General features: G+C 41.6%; 1 protein-coding gene across 1 annotated transcript; it reads right to left on the bottom strand.

Moving 5' to 3' along the window:
* Positions 1–10,914: 10,914 nt before the first annotated feature.
* LOC132775512 (ferritin heavy chain A-like) lies at positions 10,915–15,434 on the bottom strand. The gene is made up of 4 exons (XM_060776233.2): positions 15,333–15,434; positions 12,159–12,305; positions 11,918–12,043; positions 10,915–11,074 (listed from the first exon to the last, which is right to left on the bottom strand). The coding sequence occupies exons 1-4, from the start codon at positions 15,432–15,434 to the stop codon at positions 10,919–10,921; spliced, it is 531 nt and encodes a 176-aa protein (XP_060632216.2). The 3' UTR covers positions 10,915–10,918.
* Positions 15,435–19,401: the final 3,967 nt, after the last annotated feature.

Genomic DNA, 19,401 nt, shown 5'->3' with positions numbered 1-19,401 from the left:
ACATCATTTGTGTGATATAAAACTTTCCTTTTATGTAATAATTTACTATTATTTTTCAACGATTGCCCCTCCAAAACTCTGAGAATGTCATAGCAAGCTGTTTTTAGCCCATATTTTTGCATGGAGTAAAACTTGTGAGTTACATACCCCATTTTTTGTGTCAGGAATTAGTTAAGAAACTACAAGTCACTTCTGGTGTGAGAGTATTGGCCTTCGGCAAGGACATTGGCCAGGGGATGCCTGGATGTTTCAATGTTTTACCATCCTTGTGGGAGGCTTCTCTCATGTCCCCGCATGGGGAACTGGAACTAACAGAGGGAGCTCATCCCACTCCTCCCACATTCGAATGTTTGACATGTCAGTCATCAGTCCTGCCGGCACAAGGGTTTAACCCATTGCACAACCGGGGGGGGGGGGGGGGGGCTCCGTTACATACCCCATTTTATTTTTTTATTTCGTATCAAAAGCATTACATAAATTAGTATAAATCTGATAAAAAATAGAAGGAGCACAGGCGGCTAAATATCTTTTGATCAAAAATGGACAACAGCAATAGCATTGTCTTGTCTGTAGCCTCCAACAATTCTTCCTCTGTACATGAGGCAGGGCATAGTGGACAAGCATGTAGATGCGGGATTGTCTGTTTTGCTCCACAGTCACACAAGGTGTGGGATTTTTTTAGGTATTACATACCCCATAATATCATGTCATATACTCTTTCTACAACTACGAGAAGTGGGTGCTAGAAACAATATCATACGAAAGCTGACTGGTACAACCTGGGGATCACAACCAGAAACAGTGAAGACATCTGCCCTTGCACTTCGCTACTCTGCTACTGTATACGCATGCCCAGTGTGGAATACATCTCACCACATTAAAACAGTGGATGAGACATGCTGCATTATCACAAGATATCTATGCCCTACATCATTGGAGAAAAGATACTGTATTGCACTCCCTGACATCCATCAGGAAGTATTTATTTATTTATTTCGAGTATTTCTACCTCGCCCTTCTCAACCCCTGAAGGGGGACTCAGGGCGGCTTACAAAAGGCACAATTCGATGCCAGCAATACACATAGTAAAATAAATACATAGCAGCAACAATTATAAAACAATTTTAAAAATCCAGCTTTACAGTACAACTAATAAAAACCAATCTAGTGATCAACGTTCGCCAAGCTCAAAATCCGTAAGTTCATTCCACATTGTCATAATCCTATCCAGTAGCAGCCTGTAATGAAAGGACCAAGGCAGTGACATCTTTTGCCCATCATCTGTTCAGATATCAGCCAGAAAGCTAAGGCCTTAAATCAAGAAACAGCTTCCTAAGGTCCACAGCAATACTTGCAAAAACACCTCAGCAAGCAAGAGTCCAAAAGTGGCAGGTTAAAACCCTGCCACTCAATCCATGGCTGATACCAGATGAGAAACTCCTCCCTGGGCACACAGAAGACTGTGACTGGGAAGGTGCTGAATAGACTGTGCTCTGGCACCACGAGATGCAGAAGCAATCTTAGGAAATGGGGCCACAAAGTGGAGTCCATGACATGCAAGTGTGGAGAAGAGCAAAACACAGACCAGTTACTACAATGCAACCTGAGCCCTGCCACATGTACAATGGAAGACCTTTTCACAGTGACACCAGTGGCACTCCAAGTTGGCCAGATTCTGGTCAAAGGAAATCTAGTATAATGCCAAGTTTTAAACTTTGTTTGTGTTTTTCAATACGTTATAACTGTATCTTCAATTCGCTTCTGACAACTAGAATAGATTTGAGCCTCCCTGAACCGTTCAATTATACTAGTATTCTTGTATGTTACTTCAATTCTTACAATAAAAGGGATTCTTGACACTTATTGTAGTGTGCACACTTACCATTATAAAATCCACTAGATAATACCACATCTAAAGCACTGGAGAATCATCCATCAACTCTAACACAGTAATCTGAACAATATGATAGCTATTAGGTAGCACTCACAGAATGTTACTTATAGCCACAGATATTGAGAGGAAGGAAATCTGGTCTAGCAGAATCCTAATGTATCAGTTTTTAGGCTCATAAATGATTTATCTCCAGCACTCCTGCAAAGCCGGAAATACAAATATCTGTGATAACTGTGCAGATATGCCTAGACTTGGTGTAGAAACCTGTTTCCAGGTATCTAGTAATCAACTGAGCGAATTCAAGAAGGCTTTATGCCGAACAGAAATGCATGGACTAGAGATAAAGCCAGGTCTATCCATACAAACACATAGTTACAATATTATTCCTAGGGAGAGAGATAATAAACATATGCTCACTATAGAAAAGTATAAGCAGAAACAAAAATCCTCACACTCAAGTTTAGGCAAACTCAAGTTTAGGCAAACTTGAGAAGTTATCTCCATAGCTTAGGCATCCTCAAACTGCAGCCCTCCAGCTATTTGGGCCTCCAACTTCCAGAAGCCCTAACAAGCTCAATTGTCAGGAATTCTGGGAGTTGAAAGTCCAAACAGCTGGAGGGTCGCAGTTTGAGGATGCCTGCCATAGCCTGATAAAAAATTAGGAAAATATAGCAAGTATCAAGCAACCATTCCTAACGAAGACCAGGAAATCTGAACAGTATATAATAGGTTTGTGCATGGATTTGATTTGGCCAGTTCCCTTTGGCTAATCTGATGGGTTCATAGAATCATAGAATCAAAGAGTTGGAAGAGACCTCATGGGCCATCCAGTGCAACCCCCTGCCAAGAAGCAGGAATATTGCATTCAAATCACCCCTGACAGATGGCCATCCAGCCTCTGTTTAAAAGCTTCCAAAGAAGGAGCCTCCACCACAGGGCCGTAGCCAGGATTTTGTTTCGGGGGGGGGGGGGGGGGGGGGGGCTAAAAAAATTTCAGGGGGGGTTTCGGGGGGGGGGCTGAGTTTCGGGGGGGGGCTGAGTCTGAGTGAAAGAGGGTCTAGCCTAGCAAACCTTTTGTATCATTACCCCAATACCCCCATACATATGGGATATATTGAAAATGGTGATCAAATCATGATATTAATAAACATAACAGTTTAAATAATGCACCAGTAAGGCCTTTTCGCGAACCACCATGAGAATTTCGGGGGGGGCTCAAGCCCCCCGAGCCCCCCCCCCCTGGCTACATGCCTGCTCCACCACACTCCGGGGCAGAGAGTTCCACTGCTGAACGGCTCTCACAGTCAGGAAGTTCTGCCTCATGTTCAGATGGAATCTCCTCTCTTGTAGTTTGAAGCCATTGTTCTGCGTCCTAGTCTCTAAAGAAGCAGAAAATAAGCTTGCTCCCTCCTCCCTGTGGCTTCCTCTCACGTATTTATACATGGCTATCATATCTCCTCTCAGCCTTCTCTTCTTCAGGCTAAACACGCCCAGCTCCTTAAGCCACTCCTCATAGGGCTTGTTCTCCAGACCCTTGATCATTTTAGTCGCCCTCTTCTGGACACATTCCAGCTTGTCAATATCTCTCTTGAATTGTGGTGCCCAGATATGGACACAATATTTCAGGTATGGTCTAACCAAAGCACCTGGAATATTGTAGAGTAGAGTTTGACTGGTTTTCAGGATCTGCTTCTTCCTCTCTCCTTGCTAACCAGGAACATCTTCCTTTTCTTCAAAGAAAAGCAAATAAGCATGATATGATGCCTAATGCAATACTCTTGGAAGGAAGAACCCCACCACAGGATTTTATGCTTGAAGAGAGTGATGGAGGTGTCAAGTGGCATCCAGAACAGTGAAAGTTCTAAGCTTCAAGATTCCATCTCCCTCATACAACGATTGTTGTCTCAGCTAAACATGCCCAGCTCCTTTAGCCGCTCCTCATAGGGCTTGTTCTCCAGACCCTTGATCATTTTAGTCGCCCTCCTCTGGACACATTCCAGCTTGTCAATATCTCTCTTCAATTGTGGTGCCCAGAATTGGACACAATATTCCAGGTGTGTTCTAACCAAAGTGGGATAGAGGGGTAGCATTACTTCCCTAGATCTAGACACTAGGCTCCTATTGATGCAGGCCAACATCCCATTGGCTTTTTTTGCCGCCACATCACATTGTTGGCTCATGTTTAACTTGCTGTCCACGAGGACTCCAAGATCTTTTTCACAAGTTCTGCTCTCAAGCCAGGCATTATCCCCCATTCTGTATCTTTGCATTTCGTTTTTCCTGCCTAAGTGGAGTATCTTGCATTTGTTACTGTTGAACTTCATTTTGTTAGTTTTGGCCCATCTCTCTAATCTGTCAAGATCGTTTTGTATCCTGCTCCAGTCTTCTGGAGCATTGGCTATCCCTCCCAATTTGGTGTAATCTGTAAACTTGATGATCATGCCTTCTAAAGCAACCATTCCTAATGAAGACTAGGAAATCTGAACAGGCTTGTACATGGATTCGATTTGGCCAGTTCCCTTTGGCTAATCTGACGGGTTCGGCTTGTTCAGATGACCATAATGGCAAGGGCTCAGTTTCCATGTTTTTACTGGCCGCAACAGAAAAATGGTTGTCAAAAACAGGTTGCCTTCAGTTACAAGTGAAGTGCGGGAGAGACGCAGCCACTAAAAGGAAAAAGTGTGAGGGGGAAAAAGGCACCACTCTAGGGCTTGCAAATTAAAATAAGAGAGAGGGCTTTTTAAAGGAAGCCCTGGGTAAGATAGCTTCAGGTTGATTGCTCTTCCTTCCTTGGGAAGTGGGGAAGCCTCCTTAAAATATCTTGGAAAGCTGCATGCTGCAGAGAGTGCTATGTATGCACCTGTCTCCTCTAGAGTAGAAAAAGCTTTAATGAAGCATTAAATTCAGTCTCCTCTACAGACAGAAGGGAAGGATCCCAGGAAGAGAGGTTTCTTAAGCCAGTGTTTCTCAACCTGGGGGTCGGGACCCCTGGAGGGGTCGTGAGGGAGTGTCAGAGGGGTCGCAAAGACCACCAGAAAACACAATATTTTCCGTTGGTCATAGGGATTCTGTGTGGGAAGTTTGGCCCAATTCTATACTTGGTAGGGTTCAGAATGCGCTTTGATTGAAGGTGAACTATAAATCCCACAACTACAACTCCCAAATGTCAATGTATGTTTTCTCCAAACTCCACCAGTGTTCACATTTGGGCATATTGAATATCTGTGCCAAGTTTGGTTCAGATCCATCATTGTTTGAGTCCACAGTGCTCTCTGGATGTAGGTGACTTAACTACAACTCACAAACTCAAGGTCAGTGCCCACCAAAGCCTTCCAGTATTTTCTGTTGGTCATGGGAATTCTGTGTGCCAAGATTGGTTCAATTCCATCATTGGCGAAGTACAGAATGCTCTTTTTGATTGTAGGTGAACTATAAATCCCAGCAACTATAACTCCCAAATGACAAATCAATCCCCCCCAACCCCACCAGTATTCAAATTTGGGCATAGTGGGTATTTGTGCCAATTTTGGTCCAGTGACTGAAAATACATCCTGCATATCAGATATTTACATGACGATTCATAACTAGCAAAATTACAGTTATGAAGTAGCAGCAAAAATATGTTTTTGTTTGGGGTTCACCACAACATGAGGGACTGTATTAAGAAGTCATGATATTAGGAAGGTGAACCACTGTCTTAAGCCCTTTGAAGGCCTGCCTGAGCCTGGGAAAAATCTCCTGTTGAGAGGTGTTAAGCTGTGCCTGGTTGTTTCCTCACTGCTGTTTTTGCTGTTGTAATTTTAGAGTTTTTTTAATACTGGTAGCCAGATTTTGTTCATTTTCATGGTCTCTTCCTTTCTGTTGAAATTGTCCACACCAACAACCACCATGTCAGACTACACAGAGAAGCCATTGAAATCCACAAGCATGTGGACAATTTCAACAGAAAGGTAGAGACCATGAAAATGAACAAAATCTGGCTTCCCAGGCTCAGGCAGGCCTTCAAATGATAATGAAGCAGAGAGGAAACAACCAGGCACAGCTTAACACCTCTCAGCAGGAGATTTTTCCCAGGCTCAGGCAGGCCTTCAAACGCTAATGAAAGTTGAAACATTCACACCTAGCTCTAGCAAGGAAGAGCTCTTGGCCCCACCCCAGCCATTCCACAGATATATAAACCCATTGTCCTATTTCCAACAGACCTCACTACCTCTGAGGATGCTTGCCATAGATGCAGGCGAAACGTCAAGAGAAATGCCTCTAGAACATGGCCCTATAGCCCGAAAAAACCCACAAGAACCTAGTGGTATCTTAACTCCGATGTTTTTAATCCAGGTCTTAAGGAAGGATATAAGGATAAATACTGGGGCTAGATAGAAAATTAATCTTTTGGCTTCCCAGATTGAAAACGCCTCCTGAATTTGGGAGGCTCCTGAAAAACAGATTAGGACACCCATCGAAATCTGTGACACCGAAATGGATCACAGTTTACCCTAATTTAGTATATAATCAAGTCTCAGTGGATATGTGATTAGTACCAGCATTATTCAATGTAAATTTTGTTATAGCAAACCACAAATCAGATGAGTGGATGGAAGACTCAACAGGAATTTTGAGCTTCTGGTCTATGATTGTGCTCAAAGTGACTCCTCTATTCAGAATGACATTCCTTCCTCCCATTCATTCTTCCAGGGCCAACATCTGTTAAGATCAAGTGCCCTTGTAGTTGATTGTTTCCTGGAACATAATCATTCCTTTGTGGATCTGTGCTTTTGAGTGTTTAAGAAACCTTCCTCACAGAATGAAAGGACCCTGCTTTAAAAGGAAATGTAGGCTGAGATTTGCCACGTGAACCCCCCCCCCCCCCCCCATGATCTAAATGTAGACTTGGAATGCATCCATCTTCTTTAAAAATTGAGTTTTCACATATGAAGTAACTTTTTATGTGGCTGCATAATTGTTATGTCAAGGATGTCCTTGGTACAATTGAGTAAAACAGAACAATATGATGCTTTGCCTCCTACTTATCCAACTATCACCTGCTAGGCAAAAGCTCGGAAAAGGCTCTTTTTTAGAATTTCTGCAGATGATTTTAAAGGTGCATTTTGAGTTATATTTTGTTTCTATATAAACGTATTGGGTTATTGTATATGGTTGTGTATAAGTCGACCTCATGCTTAAGATGAGGGAAAGTTCCCTACCCAGTCCTTTAAAATGGGTAGAAACTGCATTTTGGTGGAGAGGATAAAGAGGGCCACTGCTTCTTGTAGGTTCTCCCGGTGTGCTGTTACGCACTGGGCCTATGACAATGTCTGTTTACAGGATGTGCTTTCTGTATGCCCAATGGGAAGCCGGGGTGCCTCAGCTAAAAGGTCCCATAGGTTTCCCAACACAAAGTTCTGTAGAGGCTCAAAATAGGTTCAACAAAGTTCTTTATTAAGGCCTAAATCTTCGATCAAATGAATTAAATGCTTTATAATCTTGAAAAACTAGTAGCTTTCTCGATCTGCCAACAAAAGAAAGGTAACTGCTTGATAAACTGTTCCTATCTTCTTTAGGGAAACCTTCTGACCCCTCCTTGGACAATAGTTCTTTACCCTGCTGGCGTGAGGCCCCAACTCCCGGCTCCAAGCTGCATTATGGATAGCCCGAGGGGTCCCTTACCAGGCAATGGTTGCTGTAGATCTGCCAAGCTGGTGTCCTTTACTTCAGTGGTTCTCAACCTGGGCTCCCCAGATGTTTCTGGCCTACAACTCCCAGAAATCCCAGCCAGTTTACCAGCTGTTAGGATTTCTGAGAGTTGAAGGCCAAAAACATCTGGGGACCCCAGGCTGAGAACCACTGCTTTAGTTTCTCCACGAAGGCTGTAGGAACTATTTCTTTTGCCCCAGCAAAGGCTGGCTGTATTCCTCCAGCAAAGCTGTAGAGGTTTTCCTTTCCCCCCAGCAAAAGCTGTAGGAAGTGAAGCTTTTTTGCAGGTGGGGCAGAGAAAAGCCCACACGTCCTGCTGTAAGGCTCCAAACTGTGAGACAGAACTGAAAGTCCCCCTTTTCCCTCCAAAACCTGGGGAAAGGGGTGGATCTAAAGGCCCTAACGATGACTGATAGGTTGATAGCCCTATGATTGCAACCTGGGGAAAGCTACCCAATTGCAAAATGCATGGCCCAGATGAAATTCAAACAAACTAACAGTGCAAGAAAAAAGAATAAAATCTCCTGGCACAGCTGTGCCAGCACACCTGGCATGGACTACGTTTTTTATCTTTCACCACTCTACTCTGAGTAGGGCTTGTAGATAAGTTGATCCAGGTTTTTTGGGGTTTTTTTTTATCTAAATCTCTGTGAGTTTTAAAGGTTATTTTAAGTGTACTTATTATATTTAATCTGTTTCTACCACACAGTACTATTTATTTTTTTACTTTTGTATTGCGCTTTTTGAAGGTTTATTTTTAAACTTGATTAAAGTGTGGGATTGTTAACTGCCTTGAGAAAGACTGGGTATAAATAAAGTTAATGATTATAATTATAATAAGCTCTTCCAGTTTCTGAATTGCAACTCCTATCAGCCATAGCTAATGATAAGCTAAGTTTGCTAAGGGCTACAAATCAGCAACACACTGAGGGCCATATAATCATCATTTCAGTTCTAGCACTAAAGCTTTAGGTGCTCTTAGAGGGAAAACCAGCTGATTCCAAATCCATCTAAAACACAGACATGTGCTTTTCACTTTAAGAACAGACAAGCATTGCAAGCTCAGAGGATTACCTGGGAAAGAATCCCACTGGAGCATTGCCGCACACTCAAACACCTGGGAGTCACTCTAAACTGCGCTCTGACCTACAAGAAGCACTGCTTGAATAGCAAGCAAAAAGTAGGTGCTAGAAACAATATCATACGAAAGCTGATTGGCCCAATCTGGTTTTCACAACCAGATACAGTGAAGACATCTGCCCTTGCACTTTGCTACTCTGCTGCTGAATACACATGCCCAGTGTGGAACAGATCTCACCATGCTAAAACAGTGGATGCGGCTCTTAATGAGTCATGCTGCATTATCACAGAATGTGGATGTGACTCTTAATGAGACATGCCGCATCATCACGGGGTGCCTGCACCCTACACCACTGGAGAAACTACACTGTCTAGCCAGTATTGCACCACCTGACATCTGCCGGGAAGTAGCAGCCAATAGTGAAAGGACCAACGCAGTGACATCACCAGCTCATCCCCTGTTTTGGTATCAGCCAGCACGTCAACGAATTAAATAAAAAATAGTTTTCTTAGATCTACAGAGACACTCACTGGAACACCTCAGCAAGCGAGAGTCCAAAAGTGGCAGGCTCAAACCCAGAACCTCAACCAATGGCTTATACCAAATGAGAGACTCCCTCCTGGGCACACAGAAGACTGGGCAACTTGGAAGGCGCTGAACAGACTGCGCTCTGGCACCACTAGAGCCAATCTTAAGAAATGGGGCTACAAAGTGGAATCCATGACATGAGAGTGTAGAGAAGAGCAAACTACAGACCACCTGCTGCAATGCACCCTGAGCCCTGCCACATGCACAATGGAGGACCTCCTTGTGGCAACACCAGAGGCACTCCAAGTGGCCAGATACTGGTCAAAGGACATTTAACCAACTACCAAACTCACAAGTTTTGTATTTGTCTGTTTGTTTGCTTTGTTCTGTTAGAAATGTAATATAATGGACTGGTTGCTCTGACACGACAAATAAAAAATAAATCAGAACCAGACCCACAGTGATAAAAACCACCCCTAAAATAAACTCTAATAAAGCCTGCAACAGTGTGGTATCACAATGAGAATAACATCAACAACACAGCCATCTTTTCATCTCTGGTATCAGCTCTCTTCTCAGTACGCATATGACTTTGCATTTTGCCTGTTTGTTTGTTTTGTTAAAAATGTAATTTTTTTACAAATGTCTGGTTGCTCCTGACACAATAAATAAATAACAGAATGTTTATGCCCTACACCACTGGAGAAATTGCACCACCTGACATCCACCGGGAAGTAGCAGCCAATAATGAAAGGACCAAGGCAGTGATATCTCTGGTCCATCCCCTGTTTGGGTATCAGCTAGCATGCCAGAGATATTTGCAGGAATACCTCAGCAAGTGAGAGTCCAAAAGTGGCAGGCTAAAACCCAGAACCTCAACTTCTGGCTGATACCAGATGAGAGACACCCCCCCACCCCCACCCCCAGGCACACAGAAGATTGGGCAACTTAGAAGGCACTGAACAGATTGTGCTCTGCCACCACGAGATGCAGAGCCAACCTTAAGAAATGGGGCCACAAAGTAGAGTCCACAACATGCGGGTGTGGAGAAGAGCAAACCACAGACCAGTTATTACAATACAGTATGAGCCCCGCCACATGCACAATGAAGGACCTTTTTATAGCAACACCAGAGGCACTCCAAGTGGCCAGCTTCTGGTCAAAGGACATTTAGTATAATACCAAGTTTTTAAACTTTTTTTAAAAAAAAACATTAACAACTGCACTCCGGTTTGGTTCTGATATGATAAAGTTTTAGCCCTGCATCACACTTACTCCTGACTTCTGAACTTTTCTGAAATGAAACGGCTCATACATTCAGCTTCCACTTCTCAATTCAAGTTGAAGACACAGCTGGAGCATTCATATCTTGTTGCAGTTGAAGTGCATTGTTCATCTGCACAGTTTCCACTCCATGTGCATTGACCTGACCCTATGAGCATGATCAATGACAAGACCTGCAACAATAGCTATGTGAGAAAAGCAAAAAGCAGGAACAGAAAGTAAAATAAGTACTTGAGGGAGGCTTTGGATGTTTTCATCCTCTTCCTCCAGATAGGTTTTATGAATGGGAGCAAAACACAGAGGAATAATGAAATGAGAATAGGGGAAGTTACTTCATGAATGTCTATTTCTGAAACACAATTGACAACTTATTGATCGGATATTTTTTATTTGCTTCCTTTCAGAACAAGGACTACTTCAGCTACCAAAGATGTGAGAATTCAACTGCTCTTCTTCAAGGTCAGTCTGTCAAACAAGTACTCTCCCAAGCCATTCTGGGGTAGGCCCAAACGTTTCAGGTTGGTAAGGTGGTTGCCCAGCTGCTTGATGGCCTTTACTTGCTCCTCCAGGAATTCAGACTCCAGGAAATCGCACAGCTAAGTGATCAAGAGGCAAAACATTGCAAAAGGTGTTGAAAATACCAACTTCCAGGTTTAAGATTAAGTCTTCACACATATATGCTGGAAACAAGTATATAAAGGATCAGGCCATACACAATGGCATTTATCTACTTTAGAGGTGGAAGGACATCCTTAACAGTGCCTGTGAGATATAGTTTAAAGTCACAGGAATCTGCAACTTCTTGGTTTAAAAGGCTGTGGAAGAAAACACTTTTAAAATGTGGTAACCTGGTAACTTTAATGCAAATTCGTATAGTCCAGTGATAGGCAACCTTTTGAGTTTGGCGTGTTAAAATTTGCCAAAAACTGGAGCATAACTTGGGTGGAGTGTCACTTTGAGAAAAAAACCATAATTTTGCAATATTTATAGTTTAAATATGAAAAATGTATATTCCATGCTGAGTTATGGAGTGAACAATGCTCAAATGTGCAGATGTTAAATTTGTAGAGCCTTTTAGAAATTTAAGGATGGAATTAGATTGGCTCTTATAAGGTGTATTTCTCTGTATGTGGCCGCATGTGTCTGCGTGTCATCAAAAATAGCCATGCTGACACATGTGTCATAGGTTCACCATCACAGGCCTAGACAGTAGAACAATATTTCAATTCATATTGCTCTTCATCTAGTCTTAGTGGTTCTTAACCTTTGTTTCTCCAGGTGTTTGGCACTTCAACTCCCAGAAATTCAAATCAACTGTTAGGACTTCTGAGAGCTGAAGTCCACAAACACCTGGAGGACTAAAGATTGGGAACCACAGAGTTATCTAATGAGAGTTTGTCTATATTCTGCAACTTTGCTGTTTCTGTTTGCAAACTCACATGAGGGTCTCCCTTCTCAGTTGCCAGCTTGTGCAGATCCAGTAGGGCCTGGTTGACCTCCTTCTCCAGTGCCAGGGCACTCTGGAGGGCATCTAGTGCATTGCCCCAACCATCCTTTTCTGGCTTCTGTGTCAAAGTATGAACAACAAGTAGATATTATAAGTAACACAGCAGAAGCTTTGAATCTCAATATCTTCTTTACTTGAATGAAATTCTACCTGAGACCTTCCACATCATTTACCTTGATGTCCTTGAGCAGAACGTGACCTCCTCTCTTGTTCTGATATTTCATGAATTTCTCAGCATGCTCTGTCTCTTCCTGGGATTGGTCCTTAAGGAACTGAGCTACATGGCACAAGGCTACATCATCACGGTCAAAGTGGTAGGACTAGAAAGGGAAACAGCATAAAATATGAAAAGCTGTAAGCAACAGAACTCAGGTCACCATGGGTCCATCCTATATTACCTTTGGTTGTGTAGTTTGCTGGAGTTCTTGAAATTCTACCATCTATATTGGAGCTCTCTAAGAGAGAATTATACGTACCTCACCAGCCTACACATCCCAATGAGCCATATTAAATGGATATCAAATTGCTTTAGCTGTGGTTGTTGTAGGTTTTTTTTCAGGCTATATGGCCATGGTCTAGAGGCATTCTCTCCTGACGTTTTGCCTGCATCTATGGCAAGCATCCTCAGAGGTGATGTTTGTTGGAACTAGGAAAAAGGGTTTATATATCTGTAGAATGACCAGGGTGAGACAAAGGACTCTTGTCTGCTGGAGCTAGGTGTGAATGTTTCAACTGATCACCTTGATTAGCATATAATGGCTTGACAGTGCTTGGAGCAAACTTTTGTTGAGAGGTGATTAGATGTCCTAGTTTGTTTCCTCTCTGTTGTTGTGCTGTTGCAATTTTAGAGTTTTTTTTAATACTGGTAGCCAGATTTTATTCATTTTCATGGTTTCCTCCTTTCTGTTGAAATTGTGCACATGCTTATTTATGGTTGTTAGTAATTTACTCTGCAGTCCAAATGGTAGGTAACATTCTAGTTGTGTCTCAACACAATTAGGTAGGGCTTGGATTTATTGTAGCATTGCAAACATTGCAACTGAGGCACAGCATGGTAAGCTTTATTTACTCAAAGACTTCTGTAGATTGTGTTCTCCTGCCTTAGCTTAGTGGTGATTAACTCAGTTTTAGGATAACAGTTTTGGTTATTTTATATTAGTTATGTAGTCATGGTGCAGAAATAGTACAGGCAGGTACACCTAGCTATTTTAGTGCAAAAAGATTAAAATGAACTTTATTGATTTATTCAGTCATAATAGTTATGGTAAAAGCATGGATTATTCTACAGCCACTCAAAGATGGATCCCACTTCTTTTCCCACTAGTTATATACAATACAAAGAGGAATACTAGATTTTGAAAGTCTTCCAGTCTTTGACAAAGCATGGAATAATTATCTGAATAGAATATCTACTTTTGCATAATATAGATAACAAATAAAAAGGCTTTGGGTCTACCACTAACTTCAAAGAGGTAAGCAACATGTGTGTTTCTATCCACATCCGATTTGTCACTTCTTTTTGGATTCTGTGCTTATTCTCCAACTGTCCCAATTTGGCAAAGCAGTCTCAATTAATTCTCTGCCGTTCCACATAAACTGCTTTTAAAATGTTCCATTTACTCTCCCTTCCCAATACTTTCCACCATTTGTCCTCAGCTCACTTCAACTGCTGCAAACTAAATTGAAAGAGCAGTAGTATTTTGCACTTAACTAAGCAAAAAGGGTAGAAGCCTGAACGTTTCCAGACAAAAGTAAATTGTGTTCTTGCTTATTAAAAACCTTTGCTATCTTGACCGTATTCTCAGGTTGCTTGGCCACATATGACCCTGATTTTCTCTGAAATGTTGGGTTTTATGCTTGTTTTGTGTGTACTGCTAGTGTTCTCAACCTGTGAGTCCCCAGATGTTTTGGCCTTCAACTCCCAGAAATCCTAACAGCTTATAAACCGGCTGGGATTTCTGGGAGTTGTAGGCCAAAACACCTGGGGACCCACAGGTTGAGGACCACTGACATAGATGGTTACTTGCTAGTGTAAACCCCTCAGTGTGGGAGATTTACTCAAATCTCCAGAAATTATTTAGTTGCCATAGGTTTAAACCAGCACTTCTCAACCTGGGGGTAGCAAGGGGGATTTCAGCAGGGTTGGCAAAGACCTTCAGAAAACACATATTTCTGATGGTCTTAGGAACTCCTTTGGCAGCAAGTACAATTCCCAAATGACAAAATCAATCCCCCCAACTGCACCACATTTCAATATATCAGGTATTTGTGTCAAATTTGGTCCATAGTTGTTTGGGTTCACAGAGCTCTCTGGAGCTAGGTGAACTACATCTCACCTAAATCACTGTCAATTCTTCCCAAATCCATACAGTATTTTCTGTTGGTTATGGGGGTTCTGTATATGCCAAGTTTGGTTCAATTCCATCATTGGTGGAGTTCAGAATGCTCTTTGATTGTAGGTGAACTATACATCCCAGCAACTACAACTTCCAAATGACAAAATCAACCCCCCCTCCCCCGCAAACCCCACCAGTATTCAAATTTGGGCATGTTGGCTTTGAGTCCCCTTCGGGGTGAGAAAAGCAGTATACAAATACTGTAAATAAATAAAATAAATGGTGCCAAATTTAGTTCAGTGAATGAAAATACATCCTGCATATCAGATATTTACATTATGATTCGTAACAGTAGCAAAGTAATACTTGTGAAGTAGCAATGAAAATAATTTTATGGTAGGGGATCACCACAATGTGAGGAACTGTATTAAGGGGTCATGGCATTAGGAAGGTTGAGAAACACTAGTTTAAAGTATCAACCAGAGAGGAGAAGCCTAGAATTTTTTGGTTTTCAAAAATCTAAACGCGGTCCCATGAACTACAGTAAAGCATAGCAAAAAAATAAAAATAAAGTACAATTCCCAGAGTCTCCTAACTAGCATAGCCATGCAGACGTTTCCAAACACTGAACCCCAAATAGAAGAATATGCCCATTTACACCTGGCCCTCCAGATCCATTGATTCTATATCCTGTAGATTCCCCCATCCATGGCTTGAAAATAAAATAAAGTTTCCCACAAACAAATCTTGAGTTTGCCATTTTACATAAGGGACATCATTTTAGTATGCCATTATATCTAGTGGGACATGAGTAGCCACAGATTTTGGCATGTATAAAGAGTCCAGGAGGAACCAACCCATGTTGGGTACCAAGAGCCTACTATACTTAGGAATTTGCTTTCTCTAAGTTAATTAAAGTTGAATGGCTACCCATAGGTTTGAGGTAAAATAGTTCATATACACAAAGAAGATCACAGTGACAAGTTGTTTCCTAATGGGAGAAAGACTTACCATAGACAAGTACACATAGCTAGCATAGAGTTCCAAGTTAATGAGTCTGTTCACAGCAGCTTCACACTCTGCCTGGTAGTTCTGGCGTATTTGAGAAGTCATTGCTTTGTCCTAGGGAGAAAAAAACAGAGCAAAATAACAAGCACCAAATCAAACACTGCTAAAGAAAGTTGTGGCCTAGGCACTATTTGCAGTGTATTTATACACAATTCAGAAACTGATCAATCTGTAATTGACAGTAGAACTATCCAATAGAAAGTGTTTTACTTATTAACCCAATTATTAGGCTTATGGGTGGAAGAAAAAAACCCAATTACAAATTAGAAGGAGGAGGTGACCCAGGTGGTAATAATATGAGTTAATACATGAGAAGTAGCTTTACTCACTGATAGGAATTCTTTTCTTTGTAAGCCCAACAATCAATTGTAGGGAGAATAACCTCATAGAATTGGTTTTGCAGGGAGAAAAGCAAACAATCGATAAGAATAAGGTGAAATTATGAAATCCTACCAGTGTGCTTTGATTGCATGTTCCAGCAGCCCCAGTGATCATAAGTTGATGGTAATGACTGCTGGGACATACAGTCCAACATCTGGAGGGCAAATGATTCCCACAAGTGGAATAAACACACTGCATTTTTGAAGCTTACTGTTTTGATTATTTTTCTACTCATCTTTCAGTGAGAAATTTTAACAGTATTTCATACTGCAAGGTTTAGCTCATAGTGCCAGGGGTTTAAGGAAAGGCATATGTTTTGGGGAATAAACTTTTTGAGAAGAATGTGTCTTTAAGAGCAATTCCCTCCACACCTACTCCTAAGTAAACCCCACTGTTTTCAATGGAACTTGCTCTGAGGTGTTTGTGTGTCAGGTTACAACATTACATAGTAATACCTTCTATGGAAATTAATCCTCCTGAATTATATGGGGCTTCATCCTTAATCACCTTGGATAAATCTGCACCATTCTGATCGGTCACAAAGAGGATTCAGTTGAATCAGAATTCTGAGGCATGTAAAAGTGCATAGCATTTGTTGTAGTTCTATCCCGGGCATGTGCAAACTTCGGCCCTCCAGGTGTTTTGGACTCTAACTCCCACAATTCCTAACAGCCTCAGACTCCTTCCTTTCACCCCTCAGCTGCTTAAGGAAAAGGAAAGGGCATGAGGCTATTAGGAATTGTGGGAGTTTGAGTCCGAACCACCTGGAGGGCTGAAGTTTGCCCATGCCTGTTCTATCCCATTGAATTGATTATATCCCATCATCTTCAGCTACTATGGGATGACTTGGGTTCACAACTCTTGCTTAGCCTTGGACATATCAATAGTTCCCAATTTTGGGTTTTTTTCCCCAAAGGGTAGCCTGCTAAAATTGTTCAGTTCCCTCTTTTGACCTTATGGGAAATTGGTGAGGTATAAAATATCTTGGCCCATTTCCTTATGCACATATAGATTCCCATATGCATGTGGCTGTACTTTTGTGACCTGTACTTAATGCCTATATTAAAATCACAGGTGCAAAAGTAGTGTTCCATCAGTGTAACTGTTGTAAACACATGTAGTCACTCACTCTTGATTTACTCAAAAGAGCCTTCAGTGTACCCTATGAATAACAAGGGCTGCATAAACATGAAACAGATGCAGAAATAGATAATTGCTTGCACCAATATTCATGCTTCAATATTTGAAAGGATGTAATATTGAAGAGGGAGGATTGGTTTTGCTGAAAGAAAAGCAACACCTGAGAAGAATAAGGTGAGAACCATGTAGCCCTGATAATGCTATTGGATTGCATGTCTCAGCAGCCACAGGTATCACAGTCAATGGTAAGGAGTGCTAGCAGATGACGTCCAATATTTGGAGGGCACACAATTCCCCCAAGTGGAATAAACACTGTATCTTTGAAACTTTCTGTTTTGGTGATTTTTCTACTCTTCTCTTTCAGTGAGGAATTTTTAGCAGTATTTTATAATACAAGGTATTGGTTTAATCACAGTGCCAGGGGCTTAAGGAAAGCATGTGTATTAGGGAATAAAACTCTTGAAAATGATATGTCTTTAGGAGCAATACTCTCTACACCTTCTCCCATGTAAACCTCAATGTTTTTTTCAAAATAACTTGCTCCAGGTGTTTGTGGGCAGTGTTGCAGCTTTAAGAAAGAATTCCTTCTATGGGAATAAGCCCTTCTGAATTAAATGGGGCTTCATCGTGAATCAACATGCGTAGGATAGCACTGTTAATTCTAAGCAGTCATAAAGAGGATTCCGTTGAATCAGAATTCTGAGATATATAACAGTGTATTGTATTTTCTGTTCTTCTTAGGTGACCCCTTGTAGCCTGAGGATGATGGTCCTCCAAGTTATGTGTCTTTGTAGTGGGTTCGTAGCTGTGGAGCCCTATTCTTGATCCGCATGTTCTCCCACAGTGAGGACATCGATTTCAGATGGAAAGCAGTCCTGGTCAGGGTTGGCTTGATGTGCCTTCCTCTTGGCATGTTTCTCCCTTTCGCCCTCCATTCGTGCCTCTTCAAATTTTGCAGCACTGCTGGTCACAGCTGACCTCCAATTAGATCGTTCAAGGTCAGGGCTTCCCAGTTCTCGATGTCTATGCCACAGTTTTTAAGGTTGGCATTAAGCCACTCTTTTAATCTCTTTTCTGTCCACCAACATTGTGTTTCCCATTCTTGAATTCGGAGTATAGTAACTGCTTTGGGAAGTGGTGATTGCACATTCGGACAACATGACCAGTCCAGCGGAGTTGATGGCGTAGGAGCATCACTTCAATGCTGTTGGTTTTTGCTTCTTCCAGCTTCAGGGGCAACGCTGGTGAATCATTCCAGGAGTTGTATGTGACGTCTGTAGATAGTTCACATTTTGCAGGTGTATAGCAGGATTGGGAGGATAATAGCTTTATAAAGAAGCACCTTGGTGTCTCTACTGATGTCCTGATCCTCAAACACTCCCTGTATTTATATCCCATTGTAATTATATCCCATCAATCCAGGTTCACTGCTTGGATAGGTTAGTAGCTCCCAACTTTGTTTTCTTCAAAATGATCAAGGGTCTGGAGAACAAGCCCTATGAGGACTGGCTTAAAGATCTGGGCATGTTTAGCTTGTAGAAAAGAAGACTGAGAGGAGACATGATGAGGGCCATGTATCAAAATGTGAGGGGAAGTCATAGGGAAAAGGGCACAAACTTGTTTTCTGCTACCTTGGAGACTAGGACGTAGAACAATGGCTTCAAACTACTGGAAAGGAGATTCCACCTGAACTTTAGGAAGAACTTCCTAACAGTGAGACCTGTTCAGCAGTGGAATTCTCTGCTCTGAATTGTGGTAGAGGCTTCTTTTTTGGTGGCTTTTAAGCAGAGGCTGGATGGCCATCTGTCAGGGATGCTTTGAATATGATTTTCCTGCTTCTTGGCAGAATGCGGTTGGACTGAATGGCCCACGAGGTCTCTTCCTACTATGATTCTATAATTCTATGAAAGGGTAAGCTGATAAAATGGGTTATTTCCTTTTTGCCTTCTGGGAAACTATAAAATATATAAGATATAGCTATAGCTATAAAATATCATGGTATATTCTGTTTCTATGTCCACATGTAGATTCCCTTATGCATGGGACTGTATTTATGTGACTTTTACAGAATGTCCATGTCAAATTCAGAGTTACAAAAGAGGTGTTCTGCAAGTGTGACTGTTAAAACATGTAGTTTCATGTTTTGCAATTCCATCCTCTAATGAGTGATTGATCAAATATACAGTATTACTAAAAATTAGGAAAAGAACAACTCTTTTTAGACAGTTCTTCCTGTATTTTTAAAGATTGAACGGAATTAATAATCTATTTTTAATGCTTACTTGCAGTTTTAGAAAGTGGTAAAATCACATTTCATGAAACACTCAACCAAGTCATTATGTGAAGAGAAACAACATTTTGCAAGTTGTTTTTATTTCCAGGCCCACAAGCCATTGAACCTTTCGCACAGCAGTATTTGTGTACCTACCACCTATTCTCTTGACAAATCTGATACTTTCCATGAAATATAACCTTAGTGTTCTTTCGATGA

The sequence above is a fragment of the Anolis sagrei genome, chromosome 5 (genome assembly GCF_037176765.1).
Source record: "Anolis sagrei isolate rAnoSag1 chromosome 5, rAnoSag1.mat, whole genome shotgun sequence".
Taxonomy (NCBI): domain Eukaryota; kingdom Metazoa; phylum Chordata; class Lepidosauria; order Squamata; family Dactyloidae; genus Anolis; species Anolis sagrei.
This window is presented reverse-complemented; position numbering and strand designations above follow the sequence as displayed.